We start from the raw sequence: 14,693 nt of genomic DNA on the forward strand, positions 1-14,693 counted from the left end.
CGGCAAGGATTCTGGACCGTGTCTCCCTAACCTCTAAACCTCTACGGAGCGTTTATAAAACTAAAGACAGAGAACCTGCCCTCGGCTAGCTCACCATTAGGCTTCCTGCTTCAGCCTCATCTGACTTTGGAATAATGCTCCCCTTGAGATGGCATGCGGCTAACACTCACCCTCGCAGGCGTAGCCCTGCCGGATCAGCCCCACCATCAGGGACGTGCAGTGGCTACACTGTGTGGGGCTGGAGAAGGATTTGATGCTGAACTGGTGAGCTTTCGGCTGGAGGAGGAAAACCAAGAAGGTGAGATCCAGGCTCTGGGCAGAGACGATCAATCTGCTCGTGATCAAGTTTATAAACTTGGGCATGACCTTGAGAAGCTGCAAATGCGCAATTTCACTCTAAGGTGTATATGCTCCTTCCTGGTGTTAACCAAAGAGTAGAGCTTAACACCCACCTATCGAGCTTGAGCCAGAAAATCAATCAACATGTTTTCTCTGGTGAGTGGTCATGCTACCAAAAACAGCAAGGAGGGCTGGGCAGGGGAACTGTGCCTCCTGGAGGCTCCTGGGCACTGGCCTGGGCCCTCATTTTGGGGTAGGCTGGCACCCAGAGCCGCACTTGCATGTGAGACCAAGAGACACACAAGAAATGAACTGCAGCCCTGTTCCTAAGTGGAAGGGCCTCTCTGCCCCTTGTTGGAAGGGCAGAAGTATCACAACACGATCAACAAGGAAACGAAACGTGAGGCTGAAGAGAGGAGCAGGCTGGAGATGCAGGACACGGAGTGTATAAAGCTCTGACATAGCAAAAGGAAGGATTATTACTCAGGGATACAGATACTACAGGACTATTTGTAAAAAGCAACACAAAATCCAGAGGGCCGTCTACTCTGCAAGAATCCAAGCCCAAAGCCTAACAACGTCAAGTGTCTTGTCTCTAGCTAGGCCACTGTCTATGGCTGAGGCCATGCCTTGTTAAAGGAAAATGAAGCATCTAAGTGCATCAAGCCAAATGCCTTCTAAGCTTGAAACTTTGGGCCTCCTCATCACTAGAACTGTGGGGCTAGCACTCGGCTCTCCAGACACACTCGTGGGAAAGATGAGTTACACAACTGCGTTTACCTGCTGGGTGCAGTTCCACTTACTCTGGGGAATAACACCCTCCCATGAACCATATGCTTCTCTACCATTCTAAGTGCAGACAGACAAGTGGAAGTCAGCTGGAAGGAGGAGCATGGTGGACATGTGACACAGAGTGGTCACTGCGTGAGAAGGGATCAGGGTCTGGGAGATGAAGAAGAGGAGACCACAGTCAGAAATTTCCCAATTAACATGTGACCATGTGTCATTCACGGACTTCATTAAGGAGACACAGGGTCAGGGGTGCCTGGGTGGCTCAGCCGGTTAAGTGTCTTCCTTTGGCTCGGGTCATGATCTCTGGGTCCTGGGACTGAGCCCTGCATCGGGCTCCCTGTTTAGTGGGGAGTCTGCTTCTCCCTCTTCCTCTGCTCCTCCCCCTGCTCGTGCTCTCTTCTCAAATAAATTCTTAAAAAAAAAAAAAAGAAGAGAAGAAGCAGTGTCCTGACACTTCACAGACCACACTGCTCACAGCAAACCATTACTAGGACACCAGGATCTTACTGTGTATACAAAAATACTTCTATCTTATTTATACAAAGTTACCTCCTAAAACTGAGAAGGTAGCACAAGTGCAAAGCCAGGCTCCTACCTTTGGTCCAGCCAGAGTGAGGGGCTGCGTGGTAGGCAACGGCACGGTGGGTGGCCTCTGCGGGGCCCGAGCCATGTCCTGGGGACAAGCAGGGACAGGTGAGCATCCTCTGAGCTCGGTACTGCTCTTATGCGTCAGACCCTGCCTGGGGTTCATTTCTCTCTAGAACCAATTAATAATGAATGGCATTTTAAATTCCCTACATTGTTGAGACATCTGTCAGGGCAGCCATCGACCAGCTGATGCATTGACAATAACTCGAAGACATAAGTTGTGCCCACCAGTGGGCAGAGGATCTTGCTACAGGGTGCGAGGCAGGACCAGGGGGGCTACATTGGCATGAACGTAGCCTCTGCCCATTAAGGACATGGATGGGGAGGGGACCCAAGTGCTCGTAGGGGAGCAACACGGCAACATTGCTTACTTCCTGCTGTTCTGTGCTGGCAGCCACAGAAACCGATGGGGATGCTTCTGGCTTCGGAGCCTGTGTTTCCTGCTCCGCAGCTGAGCCACTCTGTGAAAACAAAGGCAGAGACGCAGTGGGAAGGAGAGAACTGCTGCAGAAGTCAGATTCTGATTCCACGGGTCCTCCCCCCGGGGACCCCCCAGCCCTGCCCAGCCCCTCACTCCCGTCATGTCCCCTCATGGCCCACTTCACTCACAGCTGTGGTGCCTCCCCTGAGGACCACCGTCTCTGGCATTCTGAGACCACAGTGGTGACTGCATGGTCTGACCAGTCATGGTCATTGCCAAAGGCCAGAGGCCACCTGCCTCATCCTCCCCGCACAGCCCTTACCACCCATTCTCCTGACCACCCGACCCACTGGTCTCATTCAGAAGTGGTTTTACCTGTACTTGGTATCATTAAAATAACGGAGTTAAATGATTTTTAACTTCATTTCAGGGGTCAAGAAGAAATTCTGACATCAACAGGGGTCTGAGGACCCATGCCCAGAACTAAGAATTTCCCTGAAAGTTTTAGGACACAGGGAAGCAATGTTTTGTTCTCAGAACTCAAGATTCTCAAATTAATTTCACAATCTGAAACGGAAGCTAAAGCCTTGAATCTAATTTGAAGCTCATTCTAAAACCACTTAAAAAGGACCTCATTTTGAGTGTTCCTGAAATTATTTCCTCACGAAAGGCTCTATTTGCAGACACACACAGACTACATCCGTATGCTCAGTAAGTGCTATCACCGGGACACAGAGGTGGCTGGGAGGTTCCTACGGGAGTTTACAGCTTTATCTGGTGTTCCACATTGAAATCCCAATGAAGCAAATCAGAGAAACACTTTCTAAAAGTTGTAATTAATGAGGTTCCTGTCCAAGGAGCCAAATTCAGATGGGAAGGTAGCGCGCTTGCACATGAACTACACATGCCACATACAACTGTGTACTGCAGTCTCTGAATTCGTTAACAAATGCACAAGGGAGCTGCTACATCAATTAGCTAATCATCAAAGCTACAAACTAAGCAAATTTCTCCCATGAATAAAGTATGTTACACGTGTTAGAGTTCCATCTCCAGATAAATGAAGAGTAAAGGAATACTAAGTAACTTTGTTTCAGCCACGTAATAGCCTGGCTGGTTTCTATCACTTGGTGGGTTCAAGGACGGGAATTAAAGACGAGAAGCTGTCCACACCTGAGGGCTGCTAGGGACACAGGGAGGGCAGTGGAGGGCCAGCATGGGCAGCACTTAATGCATTTACAGAGATGTGGGGACAAGGGGGAGTCCTCAACTGCAACCTCCCACCCAATGAAACTCTGCACAAAAATACACTGATTCCACCCCTGTGGCCAAGCACTCTAGTATTTATACCATGAAAGGGCGGCAGCTTCTAAAAGACAATCCTCAGGTCTGGAAAGACCTCTTGACAAACCTAGACTCTGACCAAGGATTTTTTTCTTCGTGAACGAATGTCCTTCCTATTCAAACCACAGAGGTCAGGAAGGACTGAGACTGACGAGAGGCTGCAGGAGTGCTGGCTGCCCTGGACATGGTGGCACAGAGATCACGGCCTAGCCTAGCCCTGGGGGGAAGCTGCTTGCTGGCCACCAACTGCGGTGGAACAATTGAGTGAGACCCCACCCCAGGGGCTGCTACTCTTGTACTAATTCTGTAGAAATGATGCTGCTGTCCTGGCCACCTCCATCCTGTTTGCGATGGCAGCCCTGGGTCCACAGTGACCCACCTAGTGTTCCCGCCTTGGGAGAGGCTTGGGACCTATGAGACAACAGGTTTATCTTTCTTTTTTTTTTTTTTTAAGATTTTATTTATTTATTCATAGAGACAGAGAGAGAGAGGCAGAGGGAGAAGCAGGCATCATACAGAGAGCCTGATGTGGGACTCGATCCAGGGTCTCCAGGATCACGCCCCGGGCTGCAGGCGGCACTAAACCGCTGCGCCACCGGGGCTGCCCGACAACAGGTTTCTGAAGGAACTGGCTTCTGGGGACCAAGGAAAAATTTTTGCTTCTTAAAACTGAGGACTTCAAGGAAAAGACAAGGATCAGTAATTTGGTAAGAAACCATTTTGACAGGTGAACACAAGCCAGTACGAGCCAGAGTGGTGGGGGCTAGAGCCGGCTTGATTTTATAGTAACTGATCCCAGGCAGGGACTGCCAACAGACAGCAGCCCGCTGCCGTAAGGCTGCTGCCAGACAGATACCCAGCAGCCATCCCAAAGACCCAGCACTTACAGAGGAGTGGGGTAGGGCCTGGCAGATACCACCTCACCCTAATGATGAAACCTAGCACTCCAAACTACACACGTGGGAAGTATACATCACCCCCCGTGCAGCATCCATACCAGCATTCAACCTGCTTCTAATCACGAGGAGCTCTCATGCAAATCCAGAGCACAGGGCACCCTACAAGACGGTCGGGCTGGCCACTACAGAAATGCCAACATCAGAAAAAGTGGGGGTCGGGAGAAGTGGAGGCGCTGTTCCAGATGGAAGACTGAACACGACCTATGAGCTCTGGTTGGATCCTGACAAGGGGAAGCCAACCAGCAGTAAAGGACGTTGGGTAGCCTGGGTGGCTCAACAGTTTAGCGCTGCCATCAGCCCAGGGCCTGATCCTGGGGACCCAGGATCAAGTCCCATGTCGGGCTCCCTGCATGGAGCCTGCTTCTCCCTCTGCCTGTGTCTCTGCCTCTCTCTCTCTCTCTCTCTCTGTCTTTCATGAACAAATAAAATCTTAAAAAAAAAAAAAAGGACTTTGTTGGGATGACAAGGAAAATGCAAAGGTGTGCTTTGCTACAGCATCGGTGTGAAACATCCTCTGCCTGGTGACAACAGCATGGTGACGTGAGGAGAATACCCCTGCTCTCAAGACGATGGACCCTGGAGTGTTAGGGGACACGTCTGTGCACTAATGGGGAGAGACAAAGCAAATGCAGCAAAATGCCAGTAAGACACCTGTATGTTTACTGTATTAGTCTTTCAACCTTCCTGCAGGTTTAAAGTTTTCTAAATAAAAAGTTGAAAATCAATAAAAACAATGACACTTTGCCAGAATTCCCATTAATGAAATTTGCTTTCATTATTTTTACTTTCTGGCTTGTTTTAAGGATCACCAGTGAAGGTCCGTCCCTATCATTTTAGAAAAAGAGGGACAGACTGCCCTGGGTCCATGTGCAGCACATGAAGGATGAAGTGGGGCTCTTGCAGCACCAACAGCCCCCCTTCCTCAAGTGGCTCTGACCTACACCCACGCAGGCCACCCTCAGAGTGGAGGCGTACCCCAGACCTATGACACCAGGAGGGCCACAGGGCACTCATCACTGTACTATTCTTAATAAGTCACCTTTTCCAACCATCCTTAAGGCCAAACCGTAGAGCCATACAGAAGTCACTGAAAGGGTAGTGAGACTCGTTTATTCTTCATTTGCTGCAATGTAAGAATTTGTATTTTCAAAATTGCCTGTAATACATAGCACATGGCCCGAGGCCAGGGTGGATTTCTCCCTGGAAGATGCTGAACACTTTAATTAATAAACTTCCACTTGGTCTGAGGAGACCTCTCTGGGAGCATTTCGAATACCTTACATGTGTCTAACCTCATACACTGAATACCCTGGTCCACATGAGAGAGAAAGCCATTAGATGTTGCTGGCAGCTCCGCACGGGGTCAGAGCAGGTCATACTAGTTCTAACTTACAATAATTGATTTGTCTCTTTTTAAAATAACTACTTACTCTAAATGTTAGATCATGTGCAAGAGGTGCAGTGTTGAAATACTCAAATATTGAATCCTGAAAATCTGGAAGTTTGAGTCCTGTAAGAAAGAAACAAAAATCAGTCAAAGCAGGTTTAAAAGATGGAGTCTTGTGCTTAGATGGGAAGATGCAACATCATCAAGATGTCAATCCTCCATAAGCTAACTGGTGAATGTGATGTGATTCCAGTTACAATCATGTGGGAGAGTCACCAAGAAGAAGGTATCAGAAATCTTTATAAAAGAGGGGTGGGGGAGGAACTCTACCAGATATTAAAATAGATTCCCCAAAGCCTCTTTAATCACAATCAAGTGAACAATGAACAGGATGGAAAATCCAGAGACAGACTCAGGTACTCAGGGGAATCTCATGTGTTAAGAGTCACATATAAAATCAGTACGAGAGGAATTTTTCAATAACTGGTATTAGATAAATAGCCACAGGAAAAAGATAAAACTAGATCCATTCCACAAAATTTACATCAGAGTAAATTCTAATTCAATCAGTAATCCAAATTTAACAAATGAAACCATACCAGTATTGGAAAACATGAATTAATTACTTGAATACCTGGGGATTGGGAATATTTTCCTATGACTTAAGAAAAGGAAGACTGATAAATTTGATGCACAAAAATTAAAACAAAAAAAGCACTAAAACACATTATACTTGGTAAAAACCAAAACCAACCCCCTAAAAATAAAACAAAAACAAAAAAACCACCTGAATATGTATGTATGTATGTATATATACATATATATATAAATACATATATATATATAAAAAGACAAACCGGGAAAACTACAACTTCTATCACAAACAAAAGGTTCTAATCCTCAATATACAAAAAAGCTTCTAGAAGAAAAAGCTTAACCTTAATTTTTAAAAATGGGCAAAAGATACAAATATATAAAAATCACAGAATCAGAAATACGAATAGCCCTTAAACACATAAAAAGGCACTCAATCTTGCTCACGAAAAGAGGAATCCAAGTGAACTCGGTGTTCCAATGCTACTTCTTACCTATTCAGCATGCAGACCCGCTCTGGGCGTGAGGCTGTGGGGTGGGAGCCCCAGCCTGCCATGCCTGCAGGGAGGCATAGACACAAGCCTCCGGGGCAGAGTCTGGCAATGTCTAGTGTAAGTGGATGCATGCTTACTCTTTAACTAGCAATCCCACTTTCAAAAATACCCCCAGAGGAATAGGAAGTGTTGTACACATATGGCTACTGCTTGCGGCACTTTCTGTGACAGCAAGAGAATAGTCCAGCAGCCGTCCACAGCCCCCGGTGCAGCAAGCTGTGAGGGGACAGGGACCTGGGACCATCTCACACACTGTGGCCCTCCCCACACACAGAATGGAGCCCAGAGTAGGCTGCCTTGTGTAACCAGGGGGGTACGGATGCATACCTTTACACACACACATTTGCTGTGTATTTCAAGATGCAAGGGGAAGGATAAACCAAAGCCCATGCTTAACCTTTGGGGAAGGTATCTTTGGACACACCTTATTTCAGAATTTTGGTTTTAAAGTTGTGTTAAGTGCTTTCTTTATGTAAGTAAAAACTATTAAATCTAAACCAAAATCACATTGCTAAAAAAAAAAAAAAAAAGCTTGCGTTTAAATAATTCAGAAGCTTATAATTTTAATTTACCAGTATCTGCTCTGAATTTTTCTTCCATTTTTTTCTTCAAAATTTCCATTTCTTCTAATAACTCTCTATTTTTGGCTTCGGAATCCTTCAGTTTACTAAGATAAAAAATAAAGAAAAATGGCTTTAAGCACCCTGAGAATAGGTCATCCACACACACTGACTCAGTAAGTGTCAGAATGTGAGGGCAAGGGCTACTCTCCAGTGTCTAGGAAAGTGCTGGAACATGGCAGGCTCTCCACCGTTGAACAGAAACACAGATCTACTGTTTGCCTGAGTGAGCCTACTGAGCGTGTTATGGAGAATATGGATACTACTGCTGAATTATAAACAGGTGTAGATCTTAAAAATCATGGTCAAAACAAGTGTATCTCTTAAAGCCTTCATGGAGTTTGACATTCCTAGTCTCTTTCCAGAGGAGTCCTTTGTCCTCTGGGGACACATGACTCAGCCACCAGACCTCTAAACCTTCTTTCCTTAGCTGGCAAGAGGGTGGGCCGCACCTGAGACCATGAGCACTGCCTGAATACCAGGGGTCTTGGGGTTCCTACAGATTATTGCAGGAACAATCAGGCTGAGGTGCCTAACGTTTGGCCAGGAGGCGCATGGTACAGTCCAGCAGCTGAGCGGGTGACGCTGGCCGACCCACTGCACCTCTGCCATCTCTGTCTCATCAGCTGTAAAATGAAGTTATAAGACTGCTGGCCTCCTGGGAACCCTGTAGGGGTCATATCATTAGCAGAATAAAGTTTTTACAGGGAGCATATTTAAACGGAAGCTATTATTACTCTTTTAGCCCCCCAAACTAACAAAATGTGTGACTCTATAATCCTATCAGTGACATCCCTGGTGATATACAGGTCCCCAGCCCCTTCATGGAGGAGCTTGCCCCACCTTCCATATCAGCAGCAACTACTGCAAGTAGGAAGGCCTGGCCTTTATGAAACAGCGAGTCACTGCTGTATCTGGGCACATAACAGTGTCTGCTGGTGGTGGCCTCTCATCAAACATTTGCTGAATTTACTATTATGGATAAATGGTGTTCCTATGACTGTCTGAGGCTGGAAAAGTTTTCAAATAGGCATACCCCCTCCAAGCTGTATTTTAAAGTAAGTTTCAGGTTAAAAGGAAAAATTTGAACTTGATGAACTGAACAGCACTCAGGTGAACAAGAAGCCCAGAGAGGGGCCATCAGACATCCCATTGCCCAGCATGGGGAGGACAAGCATCCACCTTTCAGAGACAGGGACACCAGCCTTTCAGAGCTAAGGACCCATACCAGTCTCATTATTTCTTGGAAACACTAAGCATAACCCACCAGTAGGTGAAGGGCATCTGCACATTCATCCAACCGATTCTTACTGAGCATCTAGTAGGTGCCCGAAACGTCCCACTGCTCAAAGTTCCTTCTGATCAACGGAGGAAACTGCACAGGTGTGTGCCCAAGGTCAGACCATGGTACCAGGTACCTTTCAAAGGAGAGATTCGTGTCTTTGACTTTCCTCAGCTCCTCTTGAACAAGCTGTTTGGCCCGGATCTCTGCCTCAAGAGCAGATTGCAATTCTAGCCGTGCAGACATGTCGAGCTTCTGACTACGGCGAACTTTCCAAAGGGGATCCTGCAGACATTGGTTCAAATATTACAGACATGTATTTAAGCTCTTTAACAAAATGCTGGCAAATAATTCATCTTTTTTCTAAAATTAAACTTGTATTATCACATTTAAAGATCAATTCAAATATTAGTTTGATACCATTAGATATGATATCAAAGTCTGTCAGACCCAATGTTAGTTTGGGCATTTTATGACTTTTATTCTTAGAGATCTTCTAATGAATGAAATGTACCTTTCTTTATTTTTTAAAAGAATACAACTGAAGTTTAACTTTAATTTCAATTTGAGCCCACTGGACTCTTACAAACCTAAGCTACACTGAAGGGTCTCAGTTGTCTTACTTTTCCTTTATCTTGAGACATTCTGCTGTTTCAACATCTTAGAAATTATCTCAGTGCTCATCGTTATGCCTACCTAGGACGAGAAGACTGAAATAGCAAAGGGAAGGAGAAAGGATGGAGTGACTGTGATTGAAATCAGCCTGACAACAGCGTCCTCCCCTATTCCTGCCAAGCCCTGTGCAGTCCTATCCACTTTCAGGAGGGACAGAAGAAGTCTGCAGATACCACTCTGGTAGATCTTTTAAAAGCTTTCACTAAAACAGGATTTTTCACTTCCCGTCTACAGAGTTACGAGAAGGAAGGTAACCCACTGCAGGTGCGCAGGGACAGAGAGAGGGGTACATCATCCAGATGCTGACGACTGTATGAAATCCAGCAAATGAGAGAAAACTCCCTTTAGATTACTGTGTCCTACATGAACTTCCTCAGTCAACAGGTGGACGATACACTTCTAAGGACAGAAAGGAAATACACTTTCATCCAGGAAGCCTTTCAATGGGAATACTCTGCAATAAGAATCTCAACCCATTTTGCTAAAAGGACCTAAGACTATATATTCATCTTTTATAAGTTTTGTGCACTAAATTTATTCAATGTGATTCATAAGTACGAGATTACACGTAAACATGATTGGAAAAAAAGAAAATGTAGAAATGAAAAAATATTTATTGATCATTTGAATTGGTATTTGTAAATCTAAAATCTAAAAATGACAAAGTCTTTCAATTATAGAGCAAAGAACATGGCTGTGTTCTTTGACAAGACGAATGTGCTGGGTGCCTGGGTGACTGGATGAGTGGTTAATGACACTCAAAGGTGCTGCCCCTTTTCAGTAAACACACTTTCACATCAGCAAAACATGCGATAAAAATTAGGGTTTATTAAGTTGTAGATAAAATTCTAATAAAGTAGTTTCACTGTACCTTAATGTTACTCGTATATGTTATCAACAGAATAACTTCTACACACCGACTGTAAAAATGGCTGTGCCCAGAAGTGAGCCTGGGTGGACACGCAGCTCTGCTGCATTCAGAGCTCCACCCACCCACCCACCCACCCACCGTGGGCATTCAAAACGCATGGACCCTGACCAGGTGGGTGACAGAATGAACAAGACCAATCTCCCTGAGGGCAGAAACCCATCCTGCTAACTGAGGATCCCTCCACAGAGCCCGGCCCTCAGTGATCGCTTGCTGTTGTGAGTTTGTGGATCGCCCAATAACTCACAGAGCTCCTCAAACTGGGCAGCTTTCACTAGCCACATGCGAGTCTCACATCACCAGTGTTACCTGTTTGGCACTCAGCTGCACTCATGCTCAAGAGAAAGCCAGTAATGAATTCCATTGCCATAGAAATGCAGAGTTCAGAACAAAGCCTACCAGCGCTCTTGAGCCCAGACTGGAGCTCCTCAGGGTCTCGAGCTCTTCTGTCATCTTGGAAGCAAGAGCCTGAAGATAACCTCGTGCATCTTTCTCATCACTGACCCTAGAGGAGGACCATACCCCGTGAGTGAGAGGAGCTAAAAATGAGAATAGGTTCCTGCCTCCCATGGGACAGAATGACACTGTGTCCTATCAACGAGAATAATCGCCCACCACCAATGACTGCCTCTGCTAGCAAGGGCTGCCCCCCTGCTCACCGGAACATGGGGGCATGCCAGCCTGACTGACACCTTCAGTGACTCGGTGGGGTTTCTCCACCTCTACTGCAATGTGATGACCTGGGCAGAGCTGCTGCCCCTGCACATTAGCGATTAGGGGAAAGAGCAGCAAGGTCTGCGCTGAGGCCTCAGAGGAACCGTGTGGTGAACAGTGTGACAGGCTGGGCTGGGCTGGGCTGGGGACACTGCGGGTGGGCACGCACATACCACTGAATGATCTCTGCAATCTGAGCTTCCCAGTGTGCAACTGATTCCTTCTTGGCTGCCAGATCTTGCAGCTCATCCTCCAGTTGTCTGTTTTGAGCTGTGAGTTTATCCACAAAGGAACAAAGCTGAAATTAAACAATTGTACCACACAACTCGTTATTTGGTGCCCTTTAGAGTTTTCATTTTAATTTTTTTAGATTTTAAACTCTTGTATGCTCTAGGAAGCTCTGTGGGAAGCTAGAAGCTCATATGGTGCCCTTTAAATTACGACATTAGCAGGATTATAGCACAAGTTCTTCTGAAGAGCCTGAAAGCTTTAATCATTAGGAGATATTGTTCTATTTATTTTTTATTTTTTTAAATTTTTATTTATGAGAGAGAGAGAGAGGGCGGGGGGGCAGAGACATAGGCAGAGGGAGAAGCAGGCTCCATGCACTGGGAGCCCGACGCGGGATTCGATCCCGGGTCTCCAGGATCACGCCCTGGGCCAAAGGCAGGCGTTAAACCGCTGCGCCACCCAGGGATCCCCGGAGATACTGTTCTAAACCTAGTTTTCAATGTAGACTTTTTGACTGTACCTAACTTCCCTCATGTTTCAATATAAATTTGAACACATAGATGCCTGAGTGGCACAATGGTTGAGCATCTGCCTTTGGCTCAGGTAGTGATCCTGGGGTCCTAGGATCAAGTGCCACATCGGCCTCCCCGCAGGAAGCCTTCTTCTCTCTCTGCATATGCCTCTGCCTCTGTGTATCTCTCGTAAATAAAAAAATAAAATCTTAAAAAAAAAAAGATAAATCTGAACACATAAGAGGTAAGAGCTGTGGTTTTGGCTAATTAGCAGCTTTGAACCTGATGGGAAACAGCCCATTCAGAAGATCAAACCAGTGACTTTACATAAGCAATAAACTGTGCAAACAACCACTAGGCAGAGTGGACTCGTGAGCATGGACACTAGGGCTGTGAGCGGGGGCGATTACCCTCTCGTTCTCGGCCGTGAGCTTCTTGTTTTCTTCCAGCAGCATGCCTCTCTCCCGCTCATACTTCTCCCTTACTGTGCCCACTGCCTCCTCCATTTCAGTGTGCCTGGGAAGGTACGAGAGAGAGGGGAGTCAGAAGCCTGCAGGGGGCAGGGACACAAGTCTACACTCACAACACAGAGGAGAGTGTGGACACTTACCGCTCTCGCTTTGACTTTTCCAATTTGTCTTTTAACATGAGAACTTCCTTCTGCAGGGCCAGCTGGTGGCTCTCTGAATCGTGCACCTCCTTTTTCACATTTTTTACTTCCAGCACATGGGAGGCCTCCCGCCTGACCAATTCTTCTTCATAAAATAGGACTTTCTTCTCAAGCTCAGATTTGATTTTGGAAATCTCCTGCTGATGTTCTAAGGTGGCACCTGGTCCTCGGCCTCCTTGCTTCATCTGAAGATAAAGGGTAAGTAAAGTCAACCACAGAGCTCTGTGTCCTCCCTCAAGAGCCACGCGGCCTGTCATCCCTACCACATGCAGGCACCCCTTCCCTGCCAGTGACAGGCACTGCAAAGGATTTATCTGGCCTCAGTCATGAAGTCCTTCTCACAACAGTCAGGCTGGTTCTAGGGGTAGACAGTATCTGCCTTGCTGAAGGGATGTGCCCAGATCTGCCCAGCACTGCAGAAGCTCTGTGTCTACACCCTCACACAAATGGTCTCCAAACCTCCTCACAGTTTGTTCATCATGCAACAATATTCTTTTGAAGGCTATGTGTCGAGCACCTCTGTGGTAACAGGGTAACACTGAGGTCGCTGCTTCTGTGGGGCAGAAGGGAGAGCCTGATAACAACCCAGCAACGAAGCAACAAGATGCTAACACAAAGCAATGCAACAAAGACTGGGGGATGGCACAAAGTTGACAGTTAGAGAAGGCAACGTTGAGGTGGTAACACATGAAGCGCTGTGTCAGGCAATGAGCAGCAAGGCAAAGGCACCGAACTGGAGCTGTGGACACAGCAAGAGGGCATCGGGGTGGTTGGGGCAGGCAGAAAAGGGAAGTGCGGAGAGGGAGCTGTCAGGGGGAGGAGTCATTCCAGAGCTGCAGGAAGCTACTGGGGACACCAAAGGTGGGATGTGTCCCAACTGTGATAAGCTCGCTGTAGCAACCGCACGGGGAGCAGCATGGCAACAAGCACTCGGGCACTAGGGAGAAGTCCAAGCCCATGGGGGGCTGCCACCAGCTGGACCAGAGGGCAGCAAGGACGATGGAGAGAAACTGGCACCTCCAAGATAAGTACTGAGGGAGAGGTGACAGATTCAGCTGGTGAAGCGTCTGCCTTTGGCTCAGGTCATCCCAGGGTTCTGGGATCAAGTCCCATGTCGGGCTCCCCGCTCAGTGGGGAGTCTGCTTCTCCCTCTCCCTCTGCCCCTCCTACCCCGCCACTGCATGTGCTCTCTCTCTCTCAAATAATAAAATCTTAAAAAAAAAAAAGAAAGAAACCCAAGACAAATGGCAGGTACTGGGTATTAGTTTACAAGGGCTTCCTATAAATTGCCTGAGGCTTTTTATATATAAGAAAAAAAAATGAAGCAACTTGGGCTTTTAAAGCGAAAAGCTGTCCTAAAGGCATGGTCGTGAGCTGCCACCTCTCCACATCCCACGTCTCATCTGCAGCCACCGGTCTCTGATGAGCCCACCACGACAGTTAGCAAGGGTGACCGTCTAGCCTCTGGCAGACACTACCTTGAGAGCCTCAAGCTCACTTTCCACTTGCTTGGAGAAGTTCTCACTGTGCTCACGAAGCTTGCGCTCCCTGGAGGCCTCGGCAACGGCGTCCTCCAGTCGAGCTTCCAGCTGCAAGAAGAACGCCACTGCTTACTGGCCTGATGCCGGCCCTCCCAAGGCCCTGGGCCAGCGCAGTCCTGAGGCCCTTCATAATTCTTCCCTCCTCACAGATTTCAGCCCCCATCATATAATGGCTGAGAAACACACTTCAAGGCTTATCTCGAAAGGCTAGTTAGTAATAAAACAAGTTTAAATTCTAATTTAAATCAATAATTTGGCATTAAATTTCTAGGAAGGATGCAGATTGGTGAAACAAATACTTTGGACATCTGGAGAACACAAATTCTTCTATTAAACGACAAACGTCACATGAGAGTGGGGGGACAGCGGAAGAATCGCATGTTCCCATTACTTTAAAGCAGATCCCAGGCCCCACAGCGACTCATCCAGAGTGCGAATGGTAATGCTTAGTTACGGGTTCCGCTGACCAGAGTTACTGCTGG

At 46.9% G+C, this 14,693-nt stretch overlaps 1 protein-coding gene across 3 annotated transcripts in view; it reads right to left on the reverse strand.

The window, feature by feature from the left end:
• CDC42BPB (CDC42 binding protein kinase beta) overlaps window positions 1-14,693 on the reverse strand; it is a 106,180-nt gene that overhangs the window by 17,157 nt on the left and 74,330 nt on the right. For all 3 annotated transcript variants that reach the window (XR_004817822.2, XM_025443953.3, XM_025443952.3), the window contains 11 exons: window positions 14,149-14,259; window positions 12,611-12,855; window positions 12,411-12,516; window positions 11,431-11,555; window positions 10,943-11,048; window positions 9,077-9,225; window positions 7,611-7,705; window positions 5,934-6,013; window positions 2,151-2,240; window positions 1,727-1,804; window positions 171-276 (listed from right to left, as the gene is read on the reverse strand). Coding sequence is in view for 2 of the 3 variants with exons in the window: in XM_025443953.3 (XP_025299738.3) it covers window positions 171-276; window positions 1,727-1,804; window positions 2,151-2,240; window positions 5,934-6,013; window positions 7,611-7,705; window positions 9,077-9,225; window positions 10,943-11,048; window positions 11,431-11,555; window positions 12,411-12,516; window positions 12,611-12,855; window positions 14,149-14,259 (1,291 nt within the window). In the remaining variant the exon portion in view is untranslated. The remainder of the gene's footprint in view (window positions 1-170; window positions 277-1,726; window positions 1,805-2,150; window positions 2,241-5,933; window positions 6,014-7,610; window positions 7,706-9,076; window positions 9,226-10,942; window positions 11,049-11,430; window positions 11,556-12,410; window positions 12,517-12,610; window positions 12,856-14,148; window positions 14,260-14,693) is intronic.

Source organism: Canis lupus, chromosome 8 (genome assembly GCF_003254725.2).
Source record: "Canis lupus dingo isolate Sandy chromosome 8, ASM325472v2, whole genome shotgun sequence".
Lineage (NCBI taxonomy): Eukaryota > Metazoa > Chordata > Mammalia > Carnivora > Canidae > Canis > Canis lupus.